Source organism: Lissotriton helveticus, chromosome 3_2, assembly GCF_964261635.1.
Source record: "Lissotriton helveticus chromosome 3_2, aLisHel1.1, whole genome shotgun sequence".
Taxonomy (NCBI): domain Eukaryota; kingdom Metazoa; phylum Chordata; class Amphibia; order Caudata; family Salamandridae; genus Lissotriton; species Lissotriton helveticus.
The window spans coordinates 270435959-270451389 of NC_136062.1; the positions used below are offsets into that span (position 1 = coordinate 270435959).

At 44.3% G+C, this 15431-nt stretch overlaps 1 protein-coding gene and 1 long non-coding RNA gene across 4 annotated transcripts in view; one reads left to right on the plus strand and one right to left on the minus strand.

Moving 5' to 3' along the window:
- LOC144826646 (uncharacterized) overlaps positions 1 to 15431 on the minus strand; it is a 382563-nt gene that overhangs the window by 206165 nt on the left and 160967 nt on the right. The gene's annotated exons all lie outside the window — the stretch shown is intronic.
- Positions 1 to 15431, plus strand: part of LOC144826643 (uncharacterized) — a 358756-nt gene that overhangs the window by 153332 nt on the left and 189993 nt on the right. For both annotated transcript variants that reach the window (XM_078685188.1, XM_078685189.1), the window contains exon 3: positions 4338 to 4454. In XM_078685188.1, the coding sequence (XP_078541314.1) occupies positions 4338 to 4454 (117 nt within the window). The remainder of the gene's footprint in view (positions 1 to 4337; positions 4455 to 15431) is intronic.

Here is a 15431-nt window from a genome sequence, read left to right on the forward strand (position 1 = left end):
CTGCACTCTCACCTGGTAGGAAAATATACCACTGCACCTTTGAATAATATACACGTTTGAGCATGTCTTACCACCCCTGGCACAGCAAGACTTCAACACAAAACAAACAGCATCTTTTGAAAAGGTTTTTTTTTAACAAAATGCAAAGACTCTATCACTTACAGAATAAGGCTTGGGGTTTATTACATAATACTCTCTAAATAAAGGCTATTTCAGATACCAAATGCATACCAAATGCATAAGATTCAAATATATGTAGCAAACGTATAATCTAAAGGCATGAATCAATAACTGAACAAACAATAACACTGATAGTAATATAAGGTAATATAAGGTAGGATACACTGTACGTCCTGCAAGAGATCAGAAAGATATATATATAAACAGAGTAGCGGATCACTCTGGATGTGCACCTCCCACACCACAAAGAAAACACCTCAAATGATCACAGTCACTGGCTCACATCACAATGGCAAAAACCACAAAACTCAATACATCACCTGATGCATACACTGCCCACTTCTGGCCAGGGGAAGTCGGCACACAGCCAGGGATCAGAGTTCAGCAATCAGGGTTCAATCTGAGATAGACACGTCTGGCCTCGCTCGGAATCCAAACTCCCACCAGACCAGTAGAGGCTCCCCTTTTTAATACAAATCCGAACATAACGAAGCTTCTAGCAAGCCTCGCCCCCTCGTTCTCATGAGAGCCTGTACCAGTCTGCTCCAAGGCCAGGGCATCGGTTGATCTGGCCTTTCCTATGGCTTTGAGACGGACCATGTACATTCCTCTGATAGGAACCGGTTTTCTATAGTCAGTAAAGTGCGAAAAACAAGAGGAAGAGTAGAACATGCCCTCCCCACTTTGCAGCTACGGGCAATCACAGAAAATAGCTTTAGTCATGAAAATGTAGTTAGTTAGGCCATGCACACAGAAAGGCCCAAAGCAAGATTGAATTGAAAAGCAAGATGACATGAAAGCATGTCAAAGTTAATAAATAGTAAGCACTGCCCTAAAGCAATGTAAAGTCAGAAAACAGAATGACATTAAACCATGTTATAGACCAATATTAAGAACTCATAATTCTCACCAATACACAACACAATACAATACCCATTCCTGCACAACTGCACGCCTTCAAATGCACATTCCACACGCTCTGCTCTTGGCAAGACTGTTCCACTCCGTAACAGCTCCCATTGAAAGACAGCAAGATTATAGGACAGAAGAGAAGCAGGCATATGCAGGACCGTCCTACATTAAGGTTAGGATAAAATAACACATTAAAGTCAGTTAAAATGGTGGTGGTTGAGGGTCATAATAGGGTGCCAAAATCAAAATAGTGGCTCTTTTATTACACCCTCACTAGTCCAATTTAGTATAAATGGTGGACCCCTTAACTTGGTTTAACAATACAGGGATTAGTGGCAAAGGATAACGATTTTTTATTGTAACCTTAATTACTGCATGGTAATCGATACATGAACGGAGATCTCCAGATTTTTTTGCCATGAAAAAGAGTGGTGATGAGACAGGTGATGTGGAGTGTCTAATAAAACCTAGTTGCAACAATTTGTCTAAATATTTTTTAAGATGTGTCTCAGGGTCTGTCAGCGCGCATATCTGACTACAAGGCAAAACTTCCCCTGGCACTAGATCTATTCTGCAATCATACACCCTGTGATGTGGCAATTGCATGGCCTGAACTTGGTTGAATACTGCAGAGAAGTCTCTATTCTGTTCTGGTAGAGTAGTAATTTGTTCCTGATTGGAAGCACAATATAATGGATGGATGGGTTCTTGTGTCTCTTTATAACAATGTGTTCTACAGAAAGCAGAATCTAAAGTAACAGCCCTTTGGACCCAATCAATCTTTAGATTGTGCAATTCTAACCAAGGAATTCCTAGAATGACTCCAAATGTAGGGGTGTCAATAAGGTCAAACGTGGTTTGTTCGTTTATTATGACCATTTTCTCCTACAAGTATCAAAGGCGGGGTATGGAAACAAATCAAACCAGAGGACAAGGCAGAGCCGTCAACTGTCCTTACATGCTCTAGTTCTGCTTTTGGAATGGATTGGATGCCATTTTGTTTGGCCAGGGCTATGTCACAAAAGTTCCCTGTGGCACCAGAGTCAATTAAAACAGACAAACTATACCTTTGTGGGTCAGAAATAATAACAGTAAGTCATACAGTCATATGGCAAGGGACACGATTAATGGTGTTTGTAGCATATTGAGAGATCTTGATGTCATCACTTCCCAAAGGAGCGATCTCTACATCCTTTGAGACATTTAGTTTTCTGACTCAATAGAATTTGGAAGTAAACTTTTTTCTTTTAGGGCTTTATTGTGTGCTCTCGAGTAAAGTTCCCTGCTTTGCCACAATAAAGTCAAATATTTCCTTTTCTTCGTCTATCTTTCTCTTCTGCAGTCACTGGGCCTTTAAGTCCTCCTATTTGCATGTGCTCTGTTTTGTCGCCAACATCTTTTTTCTCATGCTTGATTGAAATGAGTTCAGTTTCAAATCGGGGCTTGTCGCGTTTTCTTTCTCCAAGTCTGTGATCTAGCTTTACCACCAAATCCAAGAATTCAGAGTAATCATCAGGTAAGTTTACAATATGGGCTAAAGAATCTTTTAGATCCTCTCTTAAACCTCTATAAAAAAGAGAAATACATTTCTCTTCGGGCCAATGAGTTTCAGATAAGAGGCCATTAAAGGTGGTCATGTAAGTAATGAGGTCCTAAGAACCCTGTCTCAGATTTAAAAGTTCGATGTCACTAGCTTGAACGTGCAGCTATGACATGCAAAGAGACGGGACATGGCATTTTTAAAACAAATGCAGATGTGTAAAAGGGGATCATCATTTTCTTTTAAGGGTATTGTCCAATTTGCGGCTACACCACCTAGGTAAGAAATATTAAATGCTATTTTCTCAGTATCAGATGGGAAAACCTGTGGCTTACATAAGAAATGCGACTGACACTGACTCTTGCATGAAGCAAACCGGGAAGTATCACCTAAAAACGCTCAGGGTTAGCCAGAGGAACTGGACTTGATGTAACCACTGTTACCTGGACATTTTGATCGGGACATTGAGGACTAAAACCTGCTGCTGCTACCAGAGCGTGACCAAATATAATAGGCGCTATGAATGGGTGAGGATTGGTCTCTTCTGGTTCTTTACCTTGTGTGAAGCTTGCTCTACTCTTTAATAATTCCTCTCTCAGTGTATGATTTTCCTGTTTTATTTGCTGCATTTCTTCTTGTAATTTTCTAATGATGCCTGCTATCTGCACTGTTTGATCTGGGACTTCCATACTGAATATTTATAAAGATGAACCAATTGGTGGGCTTGGCCTTCTGTTATGGGGCACTCACCTGTGCTCCAGATTGTTTCACCTTGATGACGATGTGAATGGTGAGAGGACAGGTCCTCAATCCCTCTAGAAACTAGCAACGTGATACCAATATATAACTTAGGATCAATCCAGTAGTTTCAGGGGGAAAAAGGGGTTGGGATGACAAGAGATGAGAAACAAGAAGATTCCAGTGGTCTTCTTTTAGGGGTATTCACAGGATACAATAAACAGGAATGTAACTGGATAGTGGCTTGAGTTTTCTACTAGACTCCTAAGTACAAAACACAGAAGATAAACAATGTGTATATCTGTGAGGCAGTATCTTACAGTTATCATAAACTTGTAACCAAATGTCTCCAATAATTCTTACCTACAGACTACGTAGGTTTCAACAGAATTTTGGGTTGATCTAACAATCTACTTGTCGATTTATGCAATCTGCATTAAACAATACAATCATTTACATACTTTCAAATAAGTTTAACAATCATGATAGCATTTAGTTATGTTCATCAGCATAGGTACCCGAACCCTTATGTGCCCAGCTTAGGATCAGATGACCTTAGTCCACAGAAGACAAATGCTGCAAAAACATTCTTCTGCCATAAAGGAACAAAATACTGTATACAAAATAATAGTAGTCAAAACCACATCTGTGCTGTTGTGATTCTTAAGGTTAACTTCGCTTTGCGATAACTATTTTCACACTTTTAAAAAGGCACACCATCTATTTCAGTCTTTGTTTTATAAATGTCAATAGTTTCTGGGTAGTACGGTAAAACTCGCTGTAACTCTCAAGATGAAGTGTGTGCCTTCTGTCCAAGAAATATATTTCTAATAATATGCTCTGTTCAAAGAGCAATGTTCCAAGTTCTAAAGCAAACATTCAAAGTTCTAATGTAAGCAGACTCACCGTGGGATAGTCTTCCAAAAAATACCTTAAAGCATGTTTTCTCTATGTGCTTCTTTTTTAGGGAACACGACACGAAAGAAGAAGTCGGACCAGAGACTCAGGCAGGAACTGGGAAGCCAGGAAATTGCTGATGCAAGCCTGTCAAGCAGGAAATGCCGATCGGAAAAGCTGGAGCCAGGTAAGTGTGTTGAAGCATCGAGGCCAAGCCCTGAATAGTGAAGGGGAGTGGTTTAAATAGGCTCCTAAGCAGGTGCTGGGTGTGGTCCTGGGTGGGGCCCAACTATCTTTCAGGGCCAGGGTTTGTGGCAATTCGGGTGTGGCTTGCAACTGTCTTCAAGGCCCAGGGATTGCTGATTGTGGTCCTGGGTGTGGCCCAACTGTCTTTTAGGCCCAGGGTTTATGGCAAACCACGTGTGCTTACAACAGTTTTTCAGGCCCAGGGTTTGTGCAGAATAACTACACAGTATTCTATTACTTACAACATGATGGAGCCACAGTTAACAAATATGACATAATACATGAACATAATTTACAGTAAACACATATATAAACAGGATGGCATTCCATGATTTGTAATGGAAGAAATCCATACATTTACAGGATGCCTTATGCAAGATACCAGTGTTATATTACCATTAAATCTGTTTCTGCTGATATGTGTTCAAATCAAGGTGGACAGGGAAGGAGACGTGCATGGGACTGATGAAGCAAAGCTTCGCATATTTTGCGACTTGCCGAATTCATGAACCTCGTCTATGTGTAACAAGGTAATAATTTGTACGTCTTACTAACGTTTCCTTTATGTTTAAACGAGGTTCCCTGACGCTTGCCTATGTGTTTTACTAAAATAATTTACTCGAGTCCTTTAATATGGCCGCTGCTTGTATTTAGTTACTGCGCATGCGTCAGCCACACTCACGTGTCCTGACGTGTCTGCAGAGTTGGAGGGAAATTTATGCGCATGCGTAATACATAGCTTTGCCAATAATGTGGTACTGCTCGTGCCACTGCTCTTGTATCTGTTTATATGTAGCTAACATTTAGACTGCATAAGTCTGAGTCTGAGTCTACTGAGATCGTGCAGGAAGGTAATTCCTCTACTGCCTTTCCAGTCGCGTCTCTTGCTGATCCAAGGCCTAATTTCATCCAGGCTGGATTACTGCAACGCCATTTACCTGGGCTCTCCAGAATCCACTCTCCAAACCCTGCAAAAAGCCCAAAATGCCGCAGCCCGACTCCTAACGAACACCCCGGCCAGAACATCTGCCAAACCCGCACTTAGGATGCTGCATTGGCTCCCTATTAGGGAAAGGGTAACTTTCAAGGCCCTTTGTCTGGCCCACAAGGTACTGCACAATACTGGCCCCCCAATCCTGAATAATTGGATCACACCTTACAGACCCACGAGATCGCTTCGTTCCGAACATGGAAACTTCATCACGATCCCCAAAGTGAAGAAGGCCCGGATAGGTGGCCGTCGCTTTTCGGTCAGTACGGGTAAAAAATGGAACACACTCCCCCTGAGCCTCAGAACAGAACCAAACCTCCTACGGTTCAGGAAGTCCCTCAAAACTCTACTCTTCCCCTGAGCCATGATCACTCCCGACTATTTCCCCTTGTGAGTAAGAGGTTCAGCGCTGGGATACCCTCCGGGTGACTACACGCTCTAGAAAACTTTAAATAATAAATAATAATAATAATAAGTATATTTCGTAGTGATAAGTTGAAAGTACAGACCCTGTGATATGTTTCCATAATGTTATTTCTATGTATTAATTTGTTCTCGCTTACTTTTCATGTACCGCGGGAAATGGGGGTCTGACTGAGCCAAATGCCATCTTGGAGGGCCTTTCTGCGCATGCTCCTCTGTCTGGGGAACTGACAACCTTGGCTGATGGAACTTGGCCAGCTGGCAGGGATGGGCAAGATGCTCCTGAGAACTGACCTGCAAACCCAGCAGAACGGAGTCATGTGTCCCTATTCCGCAACAATGTAAAATTGCTATTGTATTTTCCTGCAGTTTCTCATGGGAACCCCAATCTTGCTAGGCGGTACCCAGAGATGTAAATTAGGCATCCAAATAGTGTGTTTTGATTGGTGTGTTACCCAAATCCTACCTTTGGACCAATCGAAATTGGGGATTCTGACACTTTGCAACATTTGGGGGGTGGTACCCTGTCCCAAAACAGTATATCTACCCTGGGTTCACCTAGGGAATCGTCCGACTTGTCTGGTTTAGCTGACCTGTCACTGACCCATCGTACTCAATAGGTGACTGGAGATACAGAGTGCTGCGGAGCCTCCTGTCCGAAATTGACCATAGACTAAGGTTTTACTGAACCTTAAAGTGCTGGCGAAGCACTTTGCTGGGAGTTCGCTGACCCAATCGGGGTCTTGATCGATAGCTGCAGAGAGGGTGGAGCGCAGGCGTTGCTTCCAAACTGCGGGTGCGGTCCTGTCCTGAGCGGTCCTGTCCTGAGGGTTTGCTGTCCTGTCCTGAGGGTCCTATTCCTGATTCCTAACCCGAGGGTATCCTGTCCTGTCCTGGGTGTCCATTCTGCACCTGCTGTCCTTTGAGGGGTATCCTTCCTTGAGGGTTTCCTGTCCTTAACTGACCCGTGGCCAGGGTTTGGTTTCCACACCAGTCTAGGTAAATACTGCTCTAAATTCTTTAAACTTGCACCTTTCTATATTTCTGACTTTTTGCTTCAATAAAGAGACACCTTTGCATATGTTGATTTTTCCATGCTTTTTGCCGCAAACTATTGAAACGAAAAGTCATTTGCATATTTCTTGACATGTTCCCATGTTACCCTACCTGTTAGAAATTATATTTCGCATTGCAGTTTGTCATTTCCTGATATGGTCTAGAACGGCCTTACTTAAACTGTCTAAAGAGTTTTTGCCTTGAATGCATAGCATTTCCCTTTGCATCTCATATTAGCATTTAAATGATTACCCTGACTTTATTTCTCTATAGTTATGTACTTTTCATTATCTTGGTTATTGATTGCCTTATTCTTGTAAGTCTCATGTTAGAAGAAAACGAACTTTAGATAAACATTCTAAAACTTCCAGTTGTCCGTGGTCATTTTTCAACAGTATTGAATGTCATTTGAATTTGCATTTGCTGCCTTTCCTTTTACAGCTAGCTCCCTGATCCGTTGAGGTCATAGGTACCCGTGTCGGTGGATGGTAAGTCGGGTACACTGAGTAATAACAGTAGGGAACACACACAAATTGGTAGCAGCCCGTGAAGTCGCCCTGTCAATGAATATAGTGAATTGAAAGTATATGGGCCCTGAAGCCGGAAACGGCGAAATTATTGGCTGGGTGACCTCGCGCGCTCTATCAGTTTTTCTGGTAGCGCAGAGGATGGTTAGGGAATAGCTAAAGGTTAGGTAGGACTAGTTAGACTAGTTAAGTCGGTAGCGGCTAGTATATTAATGCTGCTATAAGAGCGGCTGTTCCGAGGGACCCGATCACTCTCTTGTGAATACGCTGCTGAAATTCATGAATTGTTTTTTCATTATTATTCTTGTTCTAATATTGTTATATGTATTAATCCATGCATTTGTAAACCGTCTCGTTTTGTGTTGTCCGAACTCCCCGGGGAATTGAAAGGGCAAGTGGTGAATAGAATCCATTGTCCTGAGGTCGCAGGCTCGAGGAAAGTTAGGTGCAGGTTAGGATAACCGGGAAGCACTAACTAGGGGTTTTCTGAATACATGTGTGAATAAATGTCAGTAACGAGGTTCATTGGCAAAATTCCCATAGTGGCGTAACCTAGTAAGGGTCACATCGGAAGAGTAGCAGGTTCCTCGGAGCTTGGGTGAAAGCAGAGGGGTCCGCTGGGAAACCTTAGACTCGGATATATCCCGGAGAAGTGGATGAGTTTAGGGGAATAACAGGTGCACCGATGCTAGAGTGAAGGGTAGGCGGAAGAGATCTACCCGCAGCACGTGAAAAGTAAATGGAAGTAGTTTACTTGCAGTAAAACAAAGCTATCCTGTCTAGACACTTGAGCACTGTGGCGAATGTGTATTCGTTGTTAAATAACCAAGCACTGAGCACTTTAGAAAGAAAGAAAGTTTCCGTTACCTTGTAAAGGGAGGGAGTCAGCGGCGAAGCATCTCTGACGTCACTCCGTGCCGCGCTGGGATTGGTAGAAGCAGCGGGCGGGTAGCGGGGCTGGAATTGTAAAGGAGGGGTGAAGCGCCGGAGCGTGAGGACAGTCTCACGAAGGGGCCGCGCACCCATTGGCCGAAATATTTGAACGCGTGCACCTCATTGGTCGCACGGAATTACAAGACGCGTTCTGATTGGAGGTGACTTTGTAAACAGAGTTAAGCGTAGAAATCGTATGTGGCACTCGTATTGTCCAGAGACTAGACCCGATCCAAGAAACCAAGGGTTTGAAAGGGATCAGTGGAAAGCTAATAGATACGATATTATGTACGGTACCAAGAGAAAGATGTCCCTTGTAAATAGGGTAAAGAATTATTTCAAAACAGACAAACCGATTAAGTCTAGAGAGGGCGTTATTGTCCCGCCACCGAATACTCCCGCCTCATTCATGATGTTTGACCGAGGGTACAATACCTGTGTGTGGTTGGAGAATTGGGTAAAGTACACAAAAGATGACGGAATATTGGCTTTTCCGTTAGACGGTACTTTCAATGGCAGAATTTTATTTAATTTAAGAACCCGAATGAATGAATTACATCCCAGACCGAGACTAACGCAGTATGAGGCATTAGAGGAATGGGAGATTGAGGCTTTTGAAAGAGAGAAACCCCGGATGGACAAAGGTCTGACCAAGTGGTACCCAAGGCTGAAACAAGAGACCAGGGATAAAAAGATGAAACAGTGGAGGCAGAGCATGATTGTTGAGGGTCTGTTTCCCATGATGCCAGCGGGTGCCCCTTCTGCGGGAGAGAAAAAGACAGAAAAGAGTAAGCACTGGGGAGCGCTTGGGGAGTCAGACGATGAATTATTAGATGACAATTTTACGCGAAGCCCGCCCCCTTATAATGAGGGAGCCCGACCTTCCAGTGTAGGAGAGAATCCCCAGCGTCCATCTATTAAGGAGGAGGACAGATCCCTATGTAGGGGTGGAGGTGGCCAGGTATTGCCCTATTTTGAGAATCCCGGACCCGCGGAGGTACGAAATATATATCCTAGTATGCCCGTGAGCCCGGAGGAAAAATATTCCCGTGAAAGAGCCTTCTTCCCCAGACCTCTTTATGAAAACGAAGAAAAGTCACTAGGTTCAGGAGTGCCCTTTTTGCAGCCTCCATATGGGGAAGAGCGCAGGTCATTTGGTGCAGGAACTTTGTTCCCAAAACCAAATTATGGTGGGGGACCAAGTGAAACGCATCCTACTGCCCCGAGTTTTACTCCTCACCTGACCCCACAGATAATGCCTGAACGAACATTAGGAAGGATACTGGAAGAGAGGGAGCAAGAAGTTTTAGCTAGACAGAGAACAGAAATAATTCAGAAAATCTCCCAGTTAAACACCAGTCCTGAAGCTTTGACTATTCCAGTAACTATTGGACCAGTGGTTCCGTTATATGGGAATAGTCAGGGAAATCCGAACCCTCCAGTTATGAACCCAATCATGGCACCACCCAGACAGGAACCCATAATAATAGATGATCAGTCCAGTGAGTGTGAGTCTGAAGTTGCGTTCTTGGATCTGCCCAACAAACAGACCGGAAAGGGAGTGCCGAAGCGGCAAAATCCTTTTAATGCGAAAGAAATTAAATTAGAATCAACATCAGGTACTAGGAGTGTCTCTTTGGTAACCCCGGAAGAAATTGAAAATTGGAGTCGTGAATTAGAAAAACAGGCTCCGCAAACGAAACCTTTAGACCTTTACAAACTGAGGGTAGAAATAGAGGAATTGATGGCAGGAAATGTGGGATTAGATAGATTAAACACCTATTCTGAAGAAGAGTTGCTGTTTATGTGTAAAAGCCTTACCCGGAGTACCAGGGTGCTCCACGAAAAACTGACAGACACCGCAGCTAGTATGGGGATAGATATTTCAAGATCCAAGCCCTTACAAAAGCCTTAGAGGGCTGAATTCTCAGACAAGGATTTAGAGAACTTGAATGTGTCAGGGAGGAAGTTGCAAATTAAAGAGTTGCTTGCAGTTTTGCAAAAATGGGGAGACGTGGAAAAATGGAGAAGCAGGTGGGCACGAAAGAAAGATGAGGCTCGATCCAGACAAGCTACCCCTGAGTTCCCTTTGAGAGAAGTAGACAAGCCCGAAACATTATGCCCCATGCGTGAAGTACCAGGTGGGAGGTATGTGCACGTTCCATGGTCCAGACAGGATATTGTGTCCTTTACCAACGATTTCCCGAAATTGCGCGAAAAACCAGTTGACTGGTACCGGCAAGTGGAAAGGTTCGTAAAGGTGCAAAAATGCCTGTGGAAAGACCTAGATGGGTTTTTTGACATTGTGGTCCCGGTCGATCTATGGACCGAATGTAAGATCGCCATAGCCTGGCCTAGTGAAGAGTATCTGAGGGACTCTAACACAGGGGAACCGTCGATTGAAGTAATGAAAAAATATGAACAAGTAATTCAGCATTTGAAAAATAAGGTGCCCGCAAAGGAAACTGATTGGACCAGGATAGATAGAACCACACAGGAAAGAGACGAGACAGTCCACTCCTATTATGAAAGGCTGTTGCAGGTGTTTAAAACATACAGTGGTATAGACAACATCGAGATGAAAGACATGACGCATTTCATTTACAGGTTTGTAAATGGTTTAAGGCCTGAAATTTGTCAGTGGATAAAAGATAACAAAATCTGTTGGCAGTCCAAAAAGATAGACGAGGTCCTGCGGTACGCAAAGTACTGCGAGGACGAGATGGCAGAAAAGAAAAAGGCTCTCAAGGAAAAGGTCATGTGGGCTCAGGTGAAGCTCGCAGAACAGCAGGAAAAACAGTTGAGTAACATGGTCAAAAACACTCAGAACCAAGGTACTGGGGGTGGGGGAGGAGGTAAGCCCCGGCCCAAAATGAGCAGGGAAGAGGCTATGAAGAAATTTCCCTGCCATCAGTGCGGCGAAATTGGACACTGGTGTAACGAGTGTCCTAACTTGCCAGATGATAACCCCAAAACACCTGATTTAACTCCACAGACGCAGAAAGAAAGACCAAGAAAGACTCAACCACAGGTAAAAACAGTTCAGGTGCCCCGAGCACCAAAGCAAGTATACAAGGGAAAACAAGCAGAGGGAGATGAGATAGAAGTCTGGGAAAGCAATGAGAACAGAAATGCAGCAACTTCGCAGTATCTATTAAACGATACCTTCCTTTGTGATGACCAGTACTGACGGGGCCTGAGAGGGGAGGACGAGGAGTGCGTACTTGGCGCCTCCTTGCCGGTAGACCAGTCCGGACCATACATTGAAGGAAAGGTTGACGGAAATGATGTCACCTTTCTGTTGGACACTGGCGCTACCCGTTCTACTGTGAGAACAGTGGACGTTCCAAACCTACCCCTCTCGGGAGAAGCCATCCAAGTAGTAGGTGTATCTAATCAATTGATTAGTACTCCTGTTACCAAGCCCATGGAGATCTCAATTGGAAACTTTAAGGAAATGCATAGATTTGTCGTTTGCGACACCAGTCCAGTAAACTTACTGGGACGTGATTTGCTGTGCAAAATGAACTGTACCATCTTTTGCACACCAAAGGGTGTTGAAATTCAGACCCCAGATGAAGATGGCATTTATAAATTAATGCTGATCAGACCTGACTCAGAAATTAAACGAATGACCATGCAGGATTTGCCCAAAGAACTCCAAGAAGCAGTGAAGCCAGAGGTATGGGACTTTACTGGGAAAGATGTAGGGTTAATGAAAAACGTGGACCCCATACAGATAGCAATAAAGGACAATGCAGTATACCCCAATACTAAACCCTACAGAATGAATGCAGAAGTGAGAGCTGGTGTTACTCTGGAAATACAGAAATTGCTAGAAGGAAACATCATACAGGAGGTAATGAGTAGCCCATGTAACTCCCCGATTATGGGCATCAAGAAGCCTAGTGGCAAGTACAGAGTAGTGCAGGACCTACGAAAAGTCAACAAGATAGTAGTCCCCTGCTGCCCCATTGTCCCGAACCCAGCAGTGATTCTGTATCAGATTCCCTGGGATGCTGAGTGGTTCACTGTGATAGACCTGTGTCATGCATTCTTTTCCATTCCCTTGCATCCAGATAGCAAATTTCTTTTCTCATTTGCCTTCAATGGTCACGTGTATGTCTGGAACCGGGTCCCTCAAGGGTACACAGAGAGCCCCTCTATCTTTAATCAGATCTTGAAAAAATGTTTGGAAACTTTGGTCTTACCTGGAAACTCTGTCTTAGTGCAATACATAGACGACCTCTTGGTGGCGTCTAAAAGTCATAGGGATTGTGTGATTGACACCATTGCCCTACTGAATCACCTGTGTGAGAAGGGACATAAAGTGGCCCCTGACAAATTACAGTTCTGTGCAAAATCAGTGAAATATCTGGGGCACCAGATAGAGAAAGGTGTCAGAAAAGTGACATCGGAAAGAGTGAGAATAATTCAAAAGATGCAGTTACCCCGTACTCAGAAAGAGATCAGAATGTTCCTGGGTGTGATAGGATACTGCAGGCAGTGGATTCTGGGATTTGCAGTCCTAGCTAGGCCCTTGATAAAAATGACCAAGAGAGGAACACCTGATATTGTAGAATGGAATGATGAAAGCTTAACAGCCTTCACCAAACTGCGAGATTGTCTGTGTACAGCCCCTGCATTGGGAATGCCAGACTATTCCAAAGAATTTGCCCTATTCTGTGACACTCGCGATAATTGCGCGTTGTCAGTCCTAACTCAAGAACATGGCACAACCAGAAGGCCTGTGGCATATTTCTCTGCCACCTTGGATCCAGTGGCTGCTGGATTACCAGGTTGTCTGAAAGCAGTAGCTGCTACCTGTGCCAGTTTAGAGCAGAGTGAGTCAATTGTCATGGGACATCCGGTAACTGTGTATGTCCCACATGGAGTGGTAATTTTGTTGACCAGAACAAAAACTCAGTATCTCACCCCTAGTCGGCTGACTAAGTACGAGAGGATTCTTGTGGGTGCTGCAAATGTAAACATTGTTAGGTGCAGTATTCTGAACCCAGCAACCTTACTCCCCGACCCAAAGGATATGGAAGGGGGGGTGGATGATGAGCATGATTGCATTGATTTAACAGAATTCAACACCAAGCCACGCCCAGACATAAAAGAAACGCCATTGCCTATGCATGACAAAGAATTATTTGTAGATGGTTCATGTCTAAGGCATGAACAAGGAGGCCTGAGTGCTGCCTATGCGGTAGTCTCCTTAGAGAAAATTGAAGAAGCAGGTTATCTATATCACATAAAGTCTGCACAAGTAGCCGAATTGATTGCTATGATAAAAGCTTGCCAAATTGGGAAGAACCTACGCATAACAGTGTATACTGACAGTCAGTACTGTTATGGGGTTGTGCATGACTTTGGCCAGTTGTGGCTACAGAGGGAGTTCTTGACTTCATCAGGTACCCCTATTCGAAATGGAAAAGTTGTTCAAGACCTTTTAGAGGCAATCCAGTTACCAAAGGAACTGGCAGTGGTGAAGTGTGTTGCTCATAAGAAGAGCATGGACACTGTATCACTGGGAAATGATTTTGCTGATCGAGTGGCCCAGTGGTGCGCCAGAGATCGGTATATCGTAAATCCAAAACGAGGGGGGCCAGGAACCAGCTGCCAACTTCAGGTGTTTGAAGAAGTGCCTACATGGGATGAAGTGAAAGAGTGGCAGCAGGCGGCACCTTGGCAAGAAAGAGAGAAGTGGAAGGAAGATGGGTGTAGACCAAGACGTGTGGATGGTGTCATCATAGGTCCAACTGGTATGCCTGTGTTACCTAGACACTTGCTTAGCACAATGGCGAGATTGATACATGAAGGATCACACATTGGTAGGGACGCCATGATTCTAGTGTTCCAACAGACTTGGTACAGTAAAAAGTTCAGGAAAGTAGCAGAGTCCCTCTGCCAGAGGTGCCTGTCATGTCAAAAGATGAACCCAGGAAAGAAAACTGTGGTCGAACTGGGAAAAATTGGGAGGTCAGGGGGTCCCTTTGTAAGAATACAGGTTGACTTCATCACCATGCCCCTGTGTGAAGGGAAGCGATATGTCCTTGTCATGGTCTGTTTATTTTCAAAGTGGGTGGAGGCTTTCCCTAATCCCCAAAATGACGCAATAACAGTAGCTAAGTGTTTATTAAAAGAACTGATACCTAGGTTCGGGGTTCCAGTCACTATTGAATCAGATAGAGGCCGACATTTTCATAATGAAGTGATCGACGAACTCTGTAAGGCCTTTGGAATTTCACAAAAGCTTCACTGTGCCTACCGTCCAGAGGCTTCTGGAGTAGTGGAACAAATAAATGGAACTATCAAAAACAGACTAGCAAAACTATGTGATGCATCTAAGATGACCTGGGTGAAGGCCCTGCCCCTGGTCCTGATGGGACTCAGAAGTGTTCCTGATCGCAAGACAGGCCTAAGTCCCCATGAAATCATTATGGGAAGAGTGATGAGACAAGCATGGGTGCCAGGAAGCAAACTGTTGAGTATTACTGATGATGTGGTGCTTGAATACTGCAAGAGATTGGGTGACCAAGTGCGTTCTATCTCTCGCCAGATCGGAGAAGACGCCATCCTCAATCCGACGACTCCTCTCCACAAACTGGTCCCGGGAGATTGGGTCAAGATAAAGAAGCATACTCGGAAGAGCTGCCTGGAGCCAAGGTGGGGAGAAAAACGTCAGGTGATCCTGGTAACTACCACAGCAGTAAAGTGTGCAGGAGTTCCACGCTGGGTACACGCCAGCCACACCCAGAAGGTATTACCAGACGAGGAGCCTGAAGCAGAAGGGCGTCCAGCAGAGGACTCTGCAGGAGCCAGACCGGAAGTAGCTGACGACGTACAGCCCAGTACCAGTCGAGCTGCAGAATCAGCAGACGTTGGCCCAAGAATAGTTGATAACGAACTACCAAGAGCCCAGCCTGCTGAAGGGGTCCAAGAAACTGAGCCAGAAGTAGCTGAAGACGAGCTGCCGAGCATA